Source organism: Schistocerca piceifrons, chromosome 2 (genome assembly GCF_021461385.2).
Source record: "Schistocerca piceifrons isolate TAMUIC-IGC-003096 chromosome 2, iqSchPice1.1, whole genome shotgun sequence".
Taxonomy (NCBI): domain Eukaryota; kingdom Metazoa; phylum Arthropoda; class Insecta; order Orthoptera; family Acrididae; genus Schistocerca; species Schistocerca piceifrons.
Genome location: NC_060139.1, coordinates 207,428,508 through 207,447,586, shown reverse-complemented (window position 1 = coordinate 207,447,586; position 19,079 = coordinate 207,428,508). Strand labels below are relative to the sequence as shown.

Sequence of the window (19,079 nt, the reverse complement as noted above, 5' to 3'; positions counted from 1 at the left end):
TTAGTGTATAGCCTTTGTAGATTTAGAGAAAGTTATTAGGAGAGTTGCCTGCAATACACTCTTCAAAATTCTGCAGGTGTCAGGGATAAAATACAGGGAACAAAAGATTATCTACAACTTGTACAGAAAGAAGACTGCGGGTATATAGAGTCAGTGAACTTAAAAATGAAGTGGTAGTTGAGAAAGAAGTGATACATGGTTGCAGCCTATCTGTCATGTTGTTCAGTCTGTACACAGAGAAAGCTATGAAGGAATCCAAAGAAAAATTCTGGAAGCATATTGATTTTCAGCTAGAAGAAATAAAAATCATGAGGTTTGCAGATGACATTGCAGTTGTCTGAGATGGTAAAAGACTTGGAAGAACACTTAAATGGAATGAATAGCTTCCAGAAAACAGATTATGAGATTCATGGTATTAAAAGAGAGAGAGAGAGAGAGAGAGAGAGAGAGAGAGAGAGAGAGAGAGAGAGAGAGAGAGTGGATAATCAAATTAAATTAGAAGGTGCTGAGGGAATTAGATTAGCAAATGAGACACCAAAAGTAGTACATGAATTTTGCTATTTTGGCAGTAAAATAACAGACAGTGGCTGAAGTGGAGAGAATAAAAAAGAAAAGAGGGGAATTAACTTGATGGAAAGAAGGGAGCAGTTGATAAGGTACACCCTGAGGCATCAGTGAATAGTCAGTTTGGTGATGGAGGGGCATGTGAGGAGGTAAACATTGAGGGAAATGTAGTCTTGACTACAGTGAGCAAGTTTGAGTGGATGTAGGTTGCAGTTGTTGTGCAGAGATGTAGAGGCTTGCACAGGATATACTAACACCTAAAGCTAAATTGCACTAATCTGCAGACCAAAGTTCACAACGATAACAGTAACAACAACAATAACGGAAAAAGCACCTCGACTCATGATAGTATAAATCCCCAAATTATTTATGATATTAAACTTGTTAGTGAATTTTTTTTCTGATTTCATATTGTTTTTAGTGATTCATCATTTGGGTAAATTATTTACAGCGCTGTACGGTAACATGAAGCTGGGCTGATCTTGTATACCATTCTGAGAGTTAGTCATAACCTAACAGTTTTCCGTGAAGCAATGTTTTTAGAGTGTGACAATGAAGTTTTTGTTGTTGTAAGTTTTAAGTAAAATGAGTGCAACACGTCACTGTTACAGCTAAAACTTTGCCATGTCATGAACCAGTTCTAATAATAAATTATTGTTTTGCCAAGCAAGTATTTCAATGACTTGACCAGACCATTCATAGATTTATAGTACCCAATTTACAGCACAAAAGACATTTATTAACACTTGCTAAATACACTTCAACATCGTTTGAAAAAAGTTATTGATCTTGAGAAGTTCTCAGGACTGCAAATGAAAACAGTTATGTAGGCACAGTTTGAAATACTGCGGTGGAAACTGCTCATAGGTGAGGCAGAATTCAACCAATCATACTAGGAAAAGGATAGAGTGCTACCCTCAGTGGGTGATCTTTATGGTGACTAGCAATCTATTCTCTTTGTAGTATTGTTGATATTCCAGCCTGTAGTTTCCGTTGGCAGAAATGAATCACTTAGCCAACTGATCAAACAGTCCACTGGAAAAGAACTTCATAGCAGCCAGAAGACAGTCACTTACACACAGATTACCAGCAGGCCCAGTCATAATACTGGAAGTCCAAAGAATAAAGTGTCACGCAGAGTTATTGGCAATACTTCAGTTGTCCACGGCAAGGAATGCATCAACTGGCAAACAGAAGTGAGATTTTGCCTGCAGCCACTTGGCCTTTGATTGGCCGAGCTACTGCCTGTGCAACCTGCCAGCCAGAGATGCTGTGATGCTCACTGCTCAGAGTGACTGCAGTGTATTTAGGTATTGTGAGATTTATCGACAGTATTGATATGTGTAGCAGGGTTACAAGACATGGAGTATTCCTGTTGAGTAGTCATGTCAGCTCCTTTTCATATAATTATTTCCATGAAGATAACATCCTGTTGACCTTTATGCAAACAGTATTCTTCTTCTTTCCCATACTAATAATATATCTGGCCTAAAATATGCAATATTGAGAGAAAGACATGTACTATACATAACAGCTATCACCATGGCCTAAAAGATACGGCCATGTTGTTAGTTTGTACTTTCTTACTGGCTGGAAACAGCTTAAGCATTATTTAAGTTTTTAGTTTTTTATGTGAAAATTAGCAAAAACTGTTGACAGGCAATCACTCTCTTGCAGATGAATTATGGAAGCACATAAGCACTCGTGAGTCCTCGGCATTGTTCTCCTTCCACTCATTGGGCGAGCCACTGGTCATGCCCTGACTGTCATTTGTTGCATTTTCGTCCAGACTGTCTGCATGTGAAGGCCATATGTGGGGTATACTGTCAGATGTGTGACATACAGGGATCTTGGGGTGCCCAGAGTTACAAGATCAACTCCATTAGGTTGCGTCTTAAAGTAAACAGTGCATACCCTTGCAAGGGCAGTTCTCCGTATCCTCGTGTTAATAAAATGTCTAGTGGTAACTTACATTGTTAATAGTCAATTCACCATTGGTGCAAAATATCTTTAGATTTGACGCATTTTCTGTTTTTGGCCTTCAGACCATGGACAAAGTGCATTTAGTTTCTCCATTCCTTTTCATGATTTGGACTTCTTACTGCGGCCCTACAGCCTGCTGCTTGAGAGTACGTATAGCCAGGCAGAAAATTTTGAGGCACATATTTCTCCTAAGCTGTTGGTGCTCCCAAAGTTTTGTCACCATGGTAAAGGCTGCACTGCAATGTTGGCACATTCAGGGTGTGTTCATTCTGTTTTGTCGAGTCAGTAGACCATCCCTTTGGTGGTAATTCAGAAGCCCGATGGTGCCATGTGCCTTTGCAGTGATTTTAAACAAACAGTCAACAATGTGTCGCAGGTTCGTACACCGGCCATTACTATTGGACACAGTTTCTCAGACTTGCCTCTTCCTCATCTTCCCTTTTTTGCTTTATCAATTTAATCACTTGCATTTTGAAATCTCATCTGTGCCAGGAATTTACCTATGATATTTGGAACAATTGATTCAGAACATTACCTTGATGACATCTGGGTCAAGGGCCCTATGTGCAGGAGGTTCATTTACAGAACCTTGAGATGGTTTTCCAATGCCTCCTGGAAAATAGCAAGCTAGAAAAGTGCAGATTTTTCTCCACAAAGGTGCATTGTTTGGTTCATCTGCTTAGTAAAGGTGGTCTCATCCTCACTGGTGACAACATTGAGTCTATTGTCAGGCCTGCTAGCAGTTAAGAAGCTGAAGGAACCCAGTCTTTTGGGGAAGATTTCTTATTATGCTTATTTCATTCACCAGGCAGTGCACGTATGCAAGCCTCTTAACCAGCTTCTTCAGGAGCTGAGGATGGCCTTCAGAGATCTGTGTATTATTTTCAACAGATTTGCTCAGTATATAACAAGAAATTTTGCATAAAAGACCAAGACTGGCTGAACAAGATGTGTCACAAACTGAATAAGTACAAGGTTGTACATGGAACAAGCCATTTAACTTTACCTTGTGTGTGCATGCGCTTTTAACATTTCTGAACATTTTAAACAAGTTGCTAGTCTTTGCACCATTTAACATGTCATCAAGCTTTTTGCAGATGGTGTATCTTTGTTCACTATTCCAACACCGGCGAGAACTCTGAGATTACTATTATTATTGTCTGCCAAATTAATAATATGCAGCATGAACAGTAAGGGTCCCAAAACCTTTCCTGGTGCACACCTGTGTTTATTAATTCTTCTAAATGATTAATGGAAAATCTCATATGATATGTGAAACAAATACTAACAAAGAGATAGAGGGGCTGGCCAGTACTTACCTCAGCTCAGTACAGCCGATAGATACACATAAAACACATAAAACAGAACCGAAAATTTACGTTCCTAGCTTTCGGAACAAATGTTCCTTCATCGGGGAGGAGAGAGGGGAAAGAAAGGGAAGAAGGGAAAGGAGATTCAGTTACTCACAACCCAGGTTATGAAGCAACAGGGAAAGGAAAATAGGGAGGGTAGCAAGGATGGAGGCATGGTTGTCAGAGGGAAGCCAAAGATATTCTACTGTAAGTACTGTGCCAGCTTCAAACCAAAGAGGATGCATACAGAAGTAAAGAGGTATATAGTATAAAGATAAACACAACTATGTAGGATGAAAAGATGCATGAATGGCTAAAGAGGAAAGGGAAAGAGGAGAAGACTGAAGAGTAAATGGGATTGAGGTTGTTTAACGTAGGTTCAGTCCAGGGGGATGACAGGATGAAAGGATGTGTTGGAGTGCAAGTTCCCATCTCCGCAGTTCAGAGGGACTGGTGTTGGGTGGGAGAAGCCAAATGGCACATACGGTGTAGCAGGTTCCTAGGTCCCTAGAATTATGCTGGAGGGCATGCTCCGCTACTGGGTATTGGGCATCGCCTAGGCGGACAGTTCGTCTGTGTCCGTTCATGCGCTCAGCCAGTTTAGTTGTTGTCATGCCGATGTAAAAGGCTGTGCAGTGCAGGCATGTCAGTTGATAAATGACGTGTAGTTTCACACGTGGCCCTGCCTTGAATTGTGTATGTTTTACCAGTAGCGGGGCTGGAGTAGGTGGTTGTGTGGGGATGCATGGGGCAGGTTTTGCAGCGGGGTCGGTTACAGGGGTAGGAACCGCTGGGTGGGGAAGGTAGTCTGGGAATATTGTAGGGTTTAACAAGGATGTTACGGAGGTTAGAGGGGCGACGAAAGGCAACTCTGGGTGGTGTGGGGAGAATTTTGTCAAGGGATGATCTCATTTCAGGGGTTGACTTGAGAAAGTCATATCCCTGGCGGAGTAATTTGTTGATGTTTTCGAGGCCAGGATAATATTGGGTGACAAGGGGGATGCTTCTGTGTGGTCTTGGGGTAGGAACATTGTTGTTGGATGGGGAGGAATGTATTGCTCGGGAAATCTGTTTGCGGACAAGGTCTGCAGGATAGTTGCGGGAGAGGAAAGCATTGGTCAGGTTATTGGTGTAATTGTTGAGGGATTCGTCACTGGAGCAGATACGTTTGCCACGAATACCTAGGCTGTAGGGAAGGGAGCGTTTGATGTGGAAAGGATGGCAGCTATCAAAGTGAAGGTACTGTTGTTTGTTTGTGGGTTTGATATGGACAGAGGTGTGGATGTGAGCTTCAACAAGATGAAGGTCAACATCCAGGAAGGTGGCTTGGGTTTTGGAGAAGGACCAGGTGAAATTCAGATTCGAAAAGGAGTTGAGGTTATGGAGGAAATTAAGGAGTGTTTCTTCACCATGAGTCCAGACCACAAAGATGTCATCTATAAACCTATACCAGGCCAGGGGAAGCAGCTGTTGGGTCTTCAGGAAAGCCTCCTCCATGCGGCCCATGAAGAGGTTGGCATAGGACGGAGCCATCCTGGTTCCCATGGCCGTTCCCCTGATTTGTTTGTAGGTCTGGGTAAGTAATTATGGGTGAGGATGAAGTTGGTAAGTGTGATAAGGAATGAGGTTTTTGTAAGATCTTCGGGTGGGCATTGGGAGAGGTAGTGCTCAAGGGCAGAGAGACCATGGGTATGTGGGATGTTTGTGTAAAGGGATGTAGCATCTATGGTGACAAGAAAGGTTTCAGGTGGGAGAGGAGTGGGAATGGATTTGAGGCGTTCTAGCAAGTGGTTTGTGTCTTTGATGTAGGATGGGAGTCTGCGGGTGATAGGTTGGAGGTGCTGGTCTACCAGAGCTGAGATACGTTCGGTTGGGGCTTTGAAGCCTGCCACAATGGGACGGCCAGGATGGTTCTCTTTGTGGATTTTGGGTAATAGGTAGAAGGTAGGGGTACGTGGCTCAGGTGGAGTGAGTAAGTCTATGGAAGCCATTGTGAGGCCTTGTGAGGGACCTAGGATTTTTAGGATTTTTTGCAGCTCAGTCTGGATGGAGGGAATGGGATCCTGGGTAACAGCTTTGTAGGTTGAGGTGTCGGAGAGTTGACGCAGTTCTTCTGCCACATACTCCACACGGTCAAGTACGACAGTTGTGGAGCCTTTATCCGCCGGGAGGATGACAATAGAGCGGTCTATTTTCAGCTCCTTAATGGCACGGGATTCAGCTGGGGTGATGTTGGGGGTTGTTGGGATGTTCTTCAAGAAGGACTGGGAGGCAACACTGGATGTGAGGAATTCCTGAAATGTCTGCAAGGGATGGTTTTGGGGGAGGGGAAGAGGATCCCTTTGAGAAGGCAGTCGGAACTGTTCTAGACAGGGTTCAACACTGGGTCTAGTATCTGGGGGCTGTGTTTGGGTAGTGAAGTGATATTTCCAGTTGAGGTTCCGGGTGAATGAGAGGAGATCTTTAACCAGGGCAGTGTGGTTGAATTTAGGCGTGGGGCTAAAGGTTAAGCCTTTTGATAGAACAGATGTCTCTGGAGGAGAGAGGGATCTGGATGAGAGGTTTAGGACTGAATTGGGACTGGTGATATGTGGCATTTGACTGTGGTTATAGTTGAGATTTGGTCTGTGTGGGGTATGTGCTGGGATGGGGAGATTGAGTAGAGTGGCTAGGCTAGGTTTGTTGGCTATGAGGGGTGTTTGTTGAAGGTTCTGTTGTGGTTGGTGTTTGTGAGGGTTAGGGAGATTGTTGTGAGTAACTGAATCTCCTTTCCCTTCTTCCCTTTCTTTCCCCTCTCTCCTCCCCGATGAAGGAACATTTGTTCCGAAAGCTAGGAACGTAAATTTTCGGTTCTGTTTTATGTGTATCTATCGGCTGTACTGAGCTGAGGTAAGTACTGGCCAGCCCCTCTATCTCTCTGTTAGTATTTATTAATTCTTCTTCCAAACTAACTTGCTTCAACCTCCCTAACAAGAAATCCCCAATCCAGTCTCAAATTTAGTTTGATTTGGTTAATGAGCTTTGCTGTGGCACTGAGTCAAAATCTTTTCTGAATTAATGAAAAAGCTTTAAAAATGACTTAGTTTGGAGGGACCTGAATATATGTGAAATAGGAGGTAAAATCAAAGAAATTAAAGATAGCTCTCACACTGAACAGAATGCAGGAAAGAAAATTACCAGAAGGAATTTCATCTCATATGTCGAATGGTTGAAGAGACATTGAAAGAGCAGTGGAACTTGGGCAACAATTTCCTCTGTGGCTGGAATGGGCAGAGGGTCTTTTCCATAACAGAAGAGGAAGGACTTTGTCAAGCAACTGCATTTCACACTTTGGGCCAATAATTCTAGCTGTAAATCCATCCACACATTGCACACATCAAAAGAAATGGAAGTGAAAATTTCATTAAAAATTTTCTGAAAGGCTGAAAACCAGTATCATTTGCATATAATTTAGTGTAATTTAGTACCATTCATATGCATATTATTAAAAATATGAAGTGACTAACAATTTGGTTTTGCCACATAAAAACACCAGGAAAGTGATGTATGACAAAATTAAGCTACACCATCATCCCTATCTAAAGAAATTAAAGATTCGTACTGACCACAGACAGCCACAAGAAGAAGACGGGGGCTAAGCTTTCGAACAAGAAAGTCCTCCTGAAAAAGAAAAACATGGACACACACACACCACAGCAATCTAAGTGGGGTTGGTAGTGGTGGTATGGAAAAGGCACAGGTCAGGGAGGGGCAGGATAGCAGGGTAGGATGGGGGGGACATAATAAGTGCTGCCTGTGGAAGCATGGAGGGACATGGTGGGAACAGGATAGGTCTGCAGGGTGCAGCATTGGGTAGCTGCACATGTGCATATGGGACCGGGGCTGCACATGTGCATACGGGGCGGGGGGTGACAATAGGTGCGTAAGTGGTGTAGAAGGCTTGTGTAATGCTGGAGTGGAAGCAGAGAAGGTGATAGGTTGGTGGTAGACAGGAACTAGGGAATTGTTACAGATTGTTGCTATTCCATCATGCACTTTCCATTGTTATGACATCATTCACTTTCCATTGTTTTAAATTAAAGATTTCCCTTGAAAATTCACATTGTGATATTGTACAAACACAAGAATGTTTGTCACTATTGTATTGGTTTAAGTGGAGCCATCCCTAAAAACTCTGTGATTATAAATGAAGAACGATGCCGCATCAGAAGGTTGGCATATTCAATGAATGCCAAACAAGATACTTAAAAATTTTGTGAAAGAGGAAAGATTTTTTCCGTGATGTCATTTTTGTGACAAATCATTTAATAGAATAATAAGATATCTACTGTTGTGGAAAAATAGATTGCTACTCACTGCAGAGATGACACATGGAGTTGCAGATAAGCAAAATGAAAAAAACTGTTACACATTAAGCTTTCGGCCAAGCCTTAATCAGAAACGAGGAAAACACATGCATTCAGACACACTCATGTATTAACACAAGCACAGCTCACACACAAATGTCCATGGTCATCTGTGTGCACTAAGCCCGAATGTAACTGCATATGAGGTGAGCAACTTCCTCTAGCAGCTCATGTCAGATTGAAACTGAAACATGTTGAATGGGACCAACAGTCCATAGTAAGAAGAGGAAGGGGTAGCAGGGTAGAGATGGCAGAAGAGGGAACAGTGCTGCCTGATGCAGCAGGCAGGGACTAGAGGTAGTAGACAAGGCTACCTGATGCTGCATGGGGAGGATGTGAGGGAGGGAAGGGAAAAGGGGAGTGGAAAGGAAAGGAGCAGAGAAGGGGAGAAGGTCAATTGGTGCAGTGGCAGAGAGTGGTGAGCAGTGAAGGTGGGGACTTGAATTGGGAGGTGTTGATAGGACAGAGGGGGCAGAAACTGTTGGGACAGATCGCTTGCAGAGAGTAGATTACTGTAGGTTGAGGTCAGAATGATTTCAGGAGTGGAGAATATGTTGTAAGGTTAATTCCCATCTCTGTAGTTCAGAAAAGCTGGTGGTGGAAGGGAGGATCCAGATAGCTTGAAATGTGAAGCAGCCATTGAACTCGATCATCTTATGTTCAGCTACATATTGTGCAACAGGGTGGTTCACTTTACTCTTGGCCACAGTTTGGCAGTGGTTATTCATCCTGATAGATAGCTTTTTCATAGTTTTACCAATATAAAAAGTTGAGCAGTGATTGCAGTAGAGCTGGTACGTGACACGGCTGCTTTCTCAGTTGGCCCAATCTCTGATGGCGTAGGTTAAGCCTTTGACAAGACAGGAATAGGGAGTGCTGGGTGGGTGGATTGGGTAGGTCTTGCACCTTGGTCTTCCACAGGGATACTGTCTGTGTGGCAAGGGGTTGAGGTTGGAGGTGGCATAGGGATGGATTAGGATGTTGTGGGGGCAGTGGAATACCACTTTAGGAGGAGTAGGATGTCCCTCTTTATCAAGGCATGATGATATATAATCCAAGCCCTGACAAAGGATGTGGTTCAGTTATTCCCTATTTCATTGTGGTATTTGGTGACTGGGGGTAGGGGGGCGCTCTTTTGTAGCTGGTTCCTGTGGGGAGGGGGGCAGGATTTGGGGTGTGTTCATATGTGGCATGAGATGTCTGTTTGCAGACTAGGTCTGGATGATAGAGCCTGTCTGTGAAGGCCTTTGTGAGACTTACAGTGTACTGGGCAGGGAAGCTGCTGTCACTGTAGAAAAACTGTCCCTGGGTGGTTAGGCTGTATGGTGCAGTTTTTTTGTTGTGGAAGGGATGGCAACTGTCAAAATGCAGGAACTGTTGGTGGTTTGTGGGCTTAATGTGGAGAGAGTCCTCAAAGAGGAGGTGCTCAATGTCCAGAAATGTGGCACTCTGCGTTGAGAAGGTCAAAGTGAAATGGATGGGAGAGAAGGTGTTGAAATGTCAAATCAAAACACCTTAAGCTGTCTAAATTTCCAGCTTTATTTTATTTTTGCTTGCAGTTTCAGCAATACACTACACCATCTTCAGGCCCTTTGATAGACATGTAGGATGAATTATGGGGCCTGAAAATGGCATAGTGCAACTCTGAAACTGGTACCAAAATAAAATAAAACTGGAAATTTAGATGGCCGAAGGTGTTTTGATTTGACATTTTATGGTGAAAAGCTGAGGTCCTGCAACCATCCAGTGTAAAGATGGACTTACATAGAAGGTGTTGAGGTTGTGAAGAAATGAGGATAAGATGTCCTGTCCCTGAGTCCATATCAGGAGGATAGGAGGCTTTTGTATGATTGTGTGTGTGTGTGTGTGTGTGTGTGTGTGTGTGTGTGTGTAAGGGGGGGGGGGGGCATAGGCATGGGCATGCGCATGCACATGCGCGCACCTCTTTTCTGATGAAGGCTTGATCAAAACTTTAATGTGTGACAGTCTTTTCATTGTGCCTATCTGCAGCCCAATGTGTCATCTATACCTCTTTACCCTTCCCTTCACCCGCTCAGGTAACTGCTTTCAATAATCAAGTACCAGTTAGTCTTGTTGTGTCCACGGGAGTGTGTGTTTGGGTGTCTGTGTGGTTGTGTGTGTAAATGTGTATACTGTTTCTGCAAAAGAGCTAGTGCTTAAAAGCTGTTGTGAATGCTGTTTTCTGTTGTGTGTTACTGTGCACTATGCATTCATCCACTGTAGGTGAATCCCTTATTTTATGTACTGCTCCAGAAATACAAACATATTTTCATAGTAAAGATACTCATGCAAAGAAATATAAACATATCTTTCCTCTCATGACACTGACAATTACTTAAATCAGTCAGTTGTTTAACAAAGCTCTCTTTAGTTTTTTCACCTCAGCTTTTAACTATGCTCATACTAAAAACTAATAATCACACATATGGAAGGTATTGTAAATCAAGTATTGTGATTTTGTGGATTACTAGGTGATGCCTCACATTGTAAAGGAATTAAGCTTATATTGAGAATTAGAGGCACTGCTTTCATCAGGAGTCCTAGACAGCAAAGGCATCAACAGCAATGTCATCTCTATGATCAGGAGTGGGTGGGGGTGGGGTAGAGGGAGGGGGGTGGGGGGGGGAAAGGTGGTGCTTAGTGTCAAGACTCTCTATTGTATAAGTGGCAGTCACCATTTATTTTAAAGATATCGTAAACAAGAGCACAAAAGAAATTGGAATCTTTTATGTATGTTTATTATCTTCAGAAGATTGTAGTAGTGTGACAGATCACAGGCTGTGCTCTTCAAAAATGGCAGGGGAGTGTGTGTGTGTGTGTGTGTGTGTGTGTGTGTGTGTGTGTGTGTTTTGGTGCTCGCATGCACCACTGAGATGAATTTTGACTAGTGTACATCTGCCATTTTATATTTTCTGTTGTCATAACCAATTCATGATATTCAAAAATTCATCGCTTTTCTGGTAAGTTTCAACATGTCAGCTACTTCTTGATAGCCACAAATATTTAACAAAATTTTAATTTCTTGTAACTGCAGTTTATGGTAGAAATGAGACAGAGTTCCACATATTTAAAAATTTAGATTCTAATTGAAACACCTTCATGTGACTCTTCTTTTCTGATTTGCAGTTGTGTGTGCAGATGGCAGTTACTACAAGTTCCTGTTCAACAACAAGGGTGAATGCTCTAGAGATGTATATGCACAATATTTAGAAATGACAGATGATAAATTGTAACATAAGTACCATGAGCACTTCATCAATATTGTGAAAAGTCAGGTGCATTCAGACTGTGATTGTGAATGAGCTCATCAGTTGTGAGTAATATTTCTATGTGATAATGTGGCTACTTCAGCAATCAGGTGCACTGAATAGTTATGTAGGTTTCCCAGTCTCTCTCTCTTTCACCTGATGGACAAGCAAGCATTTATGTTCCTTAGTTCCCAATTATCAGAGTGTGTGTGGTTTTTAAGTGGTATTATTTTATAGCCTGGAAGAAAACTGCATTCCATTGTGCTGCAGCTGTAGTTCTTGTGTTTGAGAGCTTGTACTGAATGCATTTATGTAAAATGTGTCATTAGACTATCAGTGTCTTCATGCACATCAGCTCCATGTACTTTTTCAAAAAATATTTTTAGGTTCAGACTCTCACAATAAATTGATGTTGAGAGTTTACGGCAGGGAAAAGTGACTGAAAAAGTTGAGAATATCAGTGAAACATAGAGAACTGATATCATTGGAAAAGTGTACAAATGAGAACAGAAAGTGTTTAGTGTTATTGATGATGGTAATAGAGCTGTGTGATGTGGTGGTAAGAGATCTTCACATAAAGATTCAACTATTATCTGTGCCTTTTTCTTCTGCTCAGTAAAGCAATTTTCAGCAGAAACATTTCGCTGGGGGCGGGAGGGGGGGGGGGGGGGTGGTGCAGGGCAGTACGAAAACCACCAAGATCGCATTGCAGTCAATGGGCTTATTGAATACTTTGTGCCTTCAGAAAAATGACATTGCAAGATGACTGCCACAGTACCATGATGTTCCTCTTAAAAAATTTATTTATGTAGTGATATCTATTACCTTCTTATGTTTGAAATTTTTTTGTGCATCAAGATGTTAAATGGTCTGTGCTGTGAGAGCACTGTAAAAACCACCTGTAATGATACTTATATAAATTTTGTTATTATGTAATTCACAAGTTGTTTGATTTGTAAATGACTTACAAAATTATTGTTGTTCCTTTAATAAGATAAAACCCCTAAAAGTTGCGCTAGACCATGTTTGTAAATACTGTATTGTTAGGAATTTTTTGAAAGTGATGTCCTGTATATTTATTGCCTTGTTATTAAGCTTTTTAACTATATAGCTAAAATGTCATTCTGTCATTAAAAATTTTTTAAAGTGTGTCTAGCATTTTAGAATATAAAATATATGTTACAAATTATTGAAGACCTTATATTCAGTGTGGTTTTTTTCCCTAAATGATATAAGGAACATAGTTCTTTAACAGTTTTGTGTGCTGTTATAATGCATAAAATGTCATACTGATGCTAACCATATTTAGCTCCCTTCATAATTACGCAGTAAAGCCTGCATGGCAATAGTAAAACATGAAATATTTTCCTCACAAACACAAGATTACAAGATGTCAAAAATCTTAGTTTTAACATGAAAGGAAGATAAATGATTACTGGCCTTTTAAATAGTTGGACGGGCATAAGTTCATGCTTACTGAATTTTTCCACTGGAGTCAGAAAGAGGTAATACTCAACTACATTTATTATACTGTTTTTCAAGATCACTCTTCTATGCTTTGAATTACATAATTTAGTCTTGCACTATATGTATTTTTATTCACTTTAATAAAGTTTCATTGGTTGTTGTGGGTTTAAGGACGCACTACAGTGCTAACCTTAGCAACCTCCACTTTGGACGAATTAAATATAAATTGCACCACTAAAGGTCATAAATCAGTAACAGGGGTGAAAAAGAAATCTGTAAGCAGAAATAATTCTAAATAACTATAAAAATATGTCTGTAAGGGAAGATATGGCATACTGACAACATTATGATTAGAACAGAAACAGTGGTCTTACCTGTCAAATTTTGCAGATGAGAATGTGAGCTGAAAAATGTAATTTTTTTTCTGCCATTGCACAAAAGGAAGAGCACTGATTACTTGAGACCCTGGACATCTTTTTCATTAGGAAACATTTTGTATTCTGTCAATATGAGTGCCACACATCGATGGGTCTTCCCCATGTCAAGCAACAGTGCTAACTGGAATATCGTGGGAATAATTTTCTCTCTTCTCTGTGGCTAGAATGAGCCATGCCTTAACTAGATAATCAATTTCATTGATATATGGCTTTTTACTTGGACAGGGTGATCCTAGTGTGTCTCTGCATTTCTGATATACAATTATCCTTAGCAGTGAAGCAGCTAACTTCCCTGGTAACCAGCAGAATGTAAGAATGGAATCCAGCAAAGTCTGGGCATAAGTGTCTGCTGAGTATGTATGCAGTATATTCTGAAGGAGGACTAGAGAAGACGAACTTTCTTGGTGCAGTGACATCTCATCTATTCTAGTGCCCGTAATATCATTTGCAGCTTAATTTTTTTAATTAAATTCCATCGATAAACAACTGTGGGTTTAGGAAATATAGCAGAGTAACCAACAGAGTAAACAACAGTGTGTAATATGTCAAGGCTGTTGTGCTCACTTGAAGTTTCAGTAAACAGAGAACTAAAATCATATTCTGTAGAATTTTTACTTTTGTATTCTTGTAAATACAACACAAATCAATTCCTGTTCAACAACTCAAATGTATTACCACTGTTACTTAAGAGTTGTCATAGTGCCTCTAAGTTAAGAGTTAACTGCCGAGACACTGTGGAAGGGTTTTGTGAAAGACTCCGAGTACGAGGTGTGATCGGAAAGTTTTAAGAATGGATCCGCTATTGCTTACTGGTTTGGCGGGCAGGTTCACAGAGCGTGGTGGGTGAGTCATTGACTTGTCCTTGAACGCCCTCCTGGAAACTCCTTTTCCTTCATTCAGTTTGTTGTGGCAACTGGTTGAGTGCGGGTCTGTTAGGGCTTGTTGCCGGATTCTATCTGTGTGAAAATGGACATGACAACAGAGCAATGAGTTTGTATGAAATTTTGTTTTAAAACCGGAACATCAGCTTCTGAGACAAACAATTAAAACAACTTTTGGAGATAATTGTATCAACCAGTCAAATGTTTTTGTCTGGTTCAACAGATTTAAAAATAGCCATGAATCATTTGAAGATGAACCACGGTCCGGCCGTTCTTCCACCTTAAAAACGAATGAAAATGCTGTGAAAGTTCCTGACTTAGTGTGCTCTGATCATAGACTTATAATTAGGGAGATGGCTGATGAACTTAATTTAAGTTTCTATGCAGTGCAGCTATTTTTAACTGACGATCTGAATATGCGTCGAGTGTCCTCAAAATTCATTCCAAAAGTGTTGTCGAGTGACCAGAGACAACACCGACTTGAAGTGTCCCAAGAACTGATGAATCAGACTAAAAATTACCCAGATTTGTTAAATAGGGTAATCACAGGTGATGAATTGTTGGTATATGGATATGATCCTGAAACCAAAGTGCAGTCTGACTCCAGCTTCACCACGACCGAAAAGTCGGTTGATGGTGAAGACAATGTTGGTGATTTTTTTCGATTCTGCCGGTATTGTGCATCATGAATTTACCCCCGGAAAACAGACAATTAACCAGGAATACTACAGATGTGTCCTTGAGCATTTGTGTGAAAAGATGTGGAAGAAAAGGCCTGCATTGTGGAAAGACAGAAGTTGGGTGCTACTCCATGACTATACTCCGGCTCATCATACCTTCTCCATCATTGAATTTTTGACCAAATTTAAAATTCCTGTTCTTCCACAACTGCCATATTCCCCTGATTTGGCTCCTGCGGACTTCTAACTGTTTCCTAAACTGTAATTTTCACTGAAAGGGAAGCGATTTGGTTCGATTGAAGACATCCAGGCAAATATGGACAGCACCCTTAACACACTTAAGGAAAAAAATTCCAGGAATGTTTCCAAAAGTGGAAACACAGTTGGAGTCAGTGTGTTCAGTCAGAAGGTGACTGTTTTGAGGGAGATGCATCACAGTAGCATGTAAGTACCACCATTGCATAATTACAAGCCCATTCTTAAAACTTTCCAATCACACCTCGTATGTGTCTGCCCTTCCAATAACTTTGAGTGAAGTGTGACATTATACAGCGACAGCAGTGAATGAGGTAGTTCCAGACATTATCATAGAAGTATGGAAAGGGTATGACTGTCATCTGGATGTGTGTTGTGTATCCGGTGGGAGACACATTGAACATTTATGAAAGACAAACAAAAACTTCAGTTCCAATCACAATGGTGAAAAATGCCCCAAGGGTGTATGTGCAAGCATGTAAAAGGGATACGTCTGTAGAATTGAATGGTCCATTTGTACACCTTTGCTTAACCTAAAATTCACCAGAAGTTCCTATCGTCATTCGTGTTCTACATGAAAAGAGATGAATCTTTTTGAAACAGCCTATATCCAGTATGATTAAAAAAAATTGTGGAGTTAAGAGGGGAGAAAAAGGGACACTTCAGTTAATTGATGCCAGTATTATAGGTGCGCCATTTCACCCTAGGAATCTTTGATGGTGGATTTCTGTTAGGCCAATGTTCCCAGTTCTTTAGATTGCTTTGAATGGAACACATTGATGCTGTAGTTTGATTGCAACGCAGTTACATCTTGCTGCTAGTAAGGGCAGGTTTTCATAACTACAAACAGCATCTATACCCCTGCATAAACAATTATAGAGAGCTACTATAAATAATGATAAATCAGCTGTAGCAGAACATGCACTGGAAAATGGACACCAAATTGCATTTGATGAGACTTTTATTATCAAACAGACCAACAGTTTGTGGGATAGTGTAATAAACAAAGCAATAGAGATCAAAATATCAGTTAAAGCCATCAATAAAGATGGTGGATTGCAGCCAGGGATCCTGTGATTGGCGAGTTGAAGTGAGGGTGACAGTTGCACCACAAACCCATACCACATATGGCGTCAGACTGAGCACCAGTGACATCAGCAGCAGCTACAGGCGACAATCAACTGCTTGACAATGATAGAAAAGGCCTCTGCCTAAATTTTGTGGGCAGTCAACCACGTGATACGGTCTGAAACCTGATAATATTTTATTAATAACTCATTTGATTTCAAAGCTCTGTATTTTTCAAAGTATTGTGTGTACAAATATGATTGTAGTATGAATAGAACCATAAACTCGCCAAGTTTGCAAGAGTCGCAGGAGATCTTCTGTGAAGTCTGGAAGGTAGGAACCATCCTTACGTTTGTTCAATAATTGAAAGGCGGAATGGTGCTGCAGTCCTCTATTGTAAACGAGTTTTTGAAAGCTAGGTTTAGAATTTTGGCCTTCTGTTTATCATCATCCGTTACATTACTCGTACTGTCAGCAAGAGAAGCACTTCGTCTTCAGGCCACAAGTGACCTACCGGGACCATCTGACCGCCATGTCATCCTCAGTGGTGGATATGGATAGGAGGGGCGTGGGGTCAGCACACCGCTCTCCCGGTCGTTAAGATGGTATTCTTGACCGAAGGCGCTACTATTAGGTCGAGTAGCTCCTCAATTGGCATCATGAGGCTGAGTGCACCCCGAAAAATGGCAACAGCGCATGGCGGCCTTGATGGTCACCCATCCAAGTGCCGACCACACTCAACAGCGCTTAACTTCGGTGATCTCACGGGAACCAGTGTATCCACTGCAGCAAGGCCGTTGGCTGTCAGCAAGAGAAGGTATTGAATTATGTGTACGGTTCATAGATCTTACGTATAACCAAAATTTTTTGGGGTTATTTTTAGAATCTGCAGATAAAATATTGCTTTCAAATTCATTAAAAGAATCTCTCATTAACCTTTTGATAGCTGCTTTCATTTTGCATAATTTCTGTTTGTCAGCGGGGCAGTGACTACGTTTAAAACAACTGTGCAAAATTCTCTGCTTTCTCAGCAACTTCCTAATATGTTTGTTGAACCAAGGTGGATCCTTTCCCTCCCCTATATTTTTGCTATACACACATTTCTCTAGCACGTGGTGGACAATACCTCTAAATTCCGACCAAAGATGCTCAATATCTTTGTGTTCCGCGGTGAATGTTTAGAGCTGAGTATGAAGATATTTATTAATGACACTTTTATTTGCTTTCCCAAATAAGGAAGCTCTACACTGTTTCTCTGGTTTTTTTGTTTTTTTGTGCAACTTCCACTGACTTAGAAGCCACAATGATATTAAGGTCGCTAATACCCTCTTCTAGATTAACTTCCTCAGAAAGATCAGGTCTGTTTGTCACCTAGATATCTAATATGTTCCCTTCTCGAGTTGGTTTTCTAACCAATTGCTCAAGGTTGTATGTTGAGAGCACTCCTGTAATAACTTAACACGAGTCTTTGCTTCTGCCTCCTGTGGTAAATGTGTAATTTTCCCAGTCAATGGACACCAGATTTAAGTCTCCACCCATAACTAATGGATAATTTGGATATTTATTTCCTATGTACTCAAGACTTTCCCTGAAACGTTCTGCGGCATTTGTTGCGATTGCTGGTGATCTATAAAAACATCATAATACCAGTACAATGGTCACTCCTTGTCTGATTGACAGCTTTATCCAGACTATTTCACAATCTGACCCAGTATCGATCTCAACTGCGTTCAAACTTTTAAGTGCGATGAACACACCACCTCCCTAGCGTCAGTCCTATCCTTCCTAAACATTGTCCAATCCGAGTTCAAAATTTCACTTCTATTTGTGTCTAGTTTCAAACAGCTTTTGGTACCTTATACAATATTGGCATTACTACCGTTTATTTCGGAGAGTAACTTGGGGATCTTGCTACAGACACTTCGATTATTTACTGACGTGAGATTTAGCATATTTAAATCCTTTGGAATGACCTGTTTAGGCAAACTAATAATTTTTACAGTTCGCACACCCACATCAGTGTCATGAACTGGTAATTTTTCAGGCCAACAGTTTGTTTCCCATGGGGAGGAACCTAATCTTAAAAAAGACCCCCATGTGCATGCCACAAGTACTGTGCTACCCATGTAGCAGCTTCCAGTGTGTAGTACACACCTGACCTATTGAGGGGTGTCCTACAACCATCCACCCCTGGAGGAAGTTATTGATCTTTCTCCATGAAGTACTACCAGAAATGTTAGAGAATTTCCTGTTTGCACTCAGGTAACGATTATGGTTCCAGTGTGACAGGGCCTCACCAAACTTCATTGCTGATGTCTGAGAACATTTAGACGATGTTTTCCCCATTGTTGGGTTAGGAGGGGCAGGCCAGTACCATGGCAACCACATTTTCCTTACCTCACTCGTTTGGATTCCTTTTTGTGGGATGAGATGGAGCTTTCAGGGTATGAAACACCAATAGATGCTCCAGAAGAGATGGTTGCCTGTTTATCTGAAGATGCAACCATTATTCATTTAATACCTGGTTGTTTTGATTGTTTTAGCATGTAAATGTCAGTTGTGCATTAATATATATGTGTGACATTTTTAGCAGCATCTGTAGAGCATTAATCATCACACGACAGTTTGAACGCCATCTCAGAATCTCACTAGTGTCAAAACCTTCAAGGACTCCAAGTAGGGAAACAGTGTGGATGTGACATTTTTGTCACATAAAA

At 41.1% G+C, this 19,079-nt stretch overlaps 1 protein-coding gene across 1 annotated transcript in view; it reads left to right on the top strand.

The window, feature by feature from the left end:
- Nucleotides 1-11,847, top strand: part of LOC124776704 (WD repeat domain phosphoinositide-interacting protein 3) — a 127,454-nt gene extending 115,607 nt beyond the window's left edge. Inside the window, exon 8 of the mRNA XM_047251814.1 lies at nt 11,453-11,847. Within this exon, the coding sequence (XP_047107770.1) occupies nt 11,453-11,559 (107 nt within the window). The 3' untranslated portion in view covers nt 11,560-11,847. The remainder of the gene's footprint in view (nt 1-11,452) is intronic.
- The last annotated feature ends 7,232 nt before the right edge of the window (nt 11,848-19,079 follow it).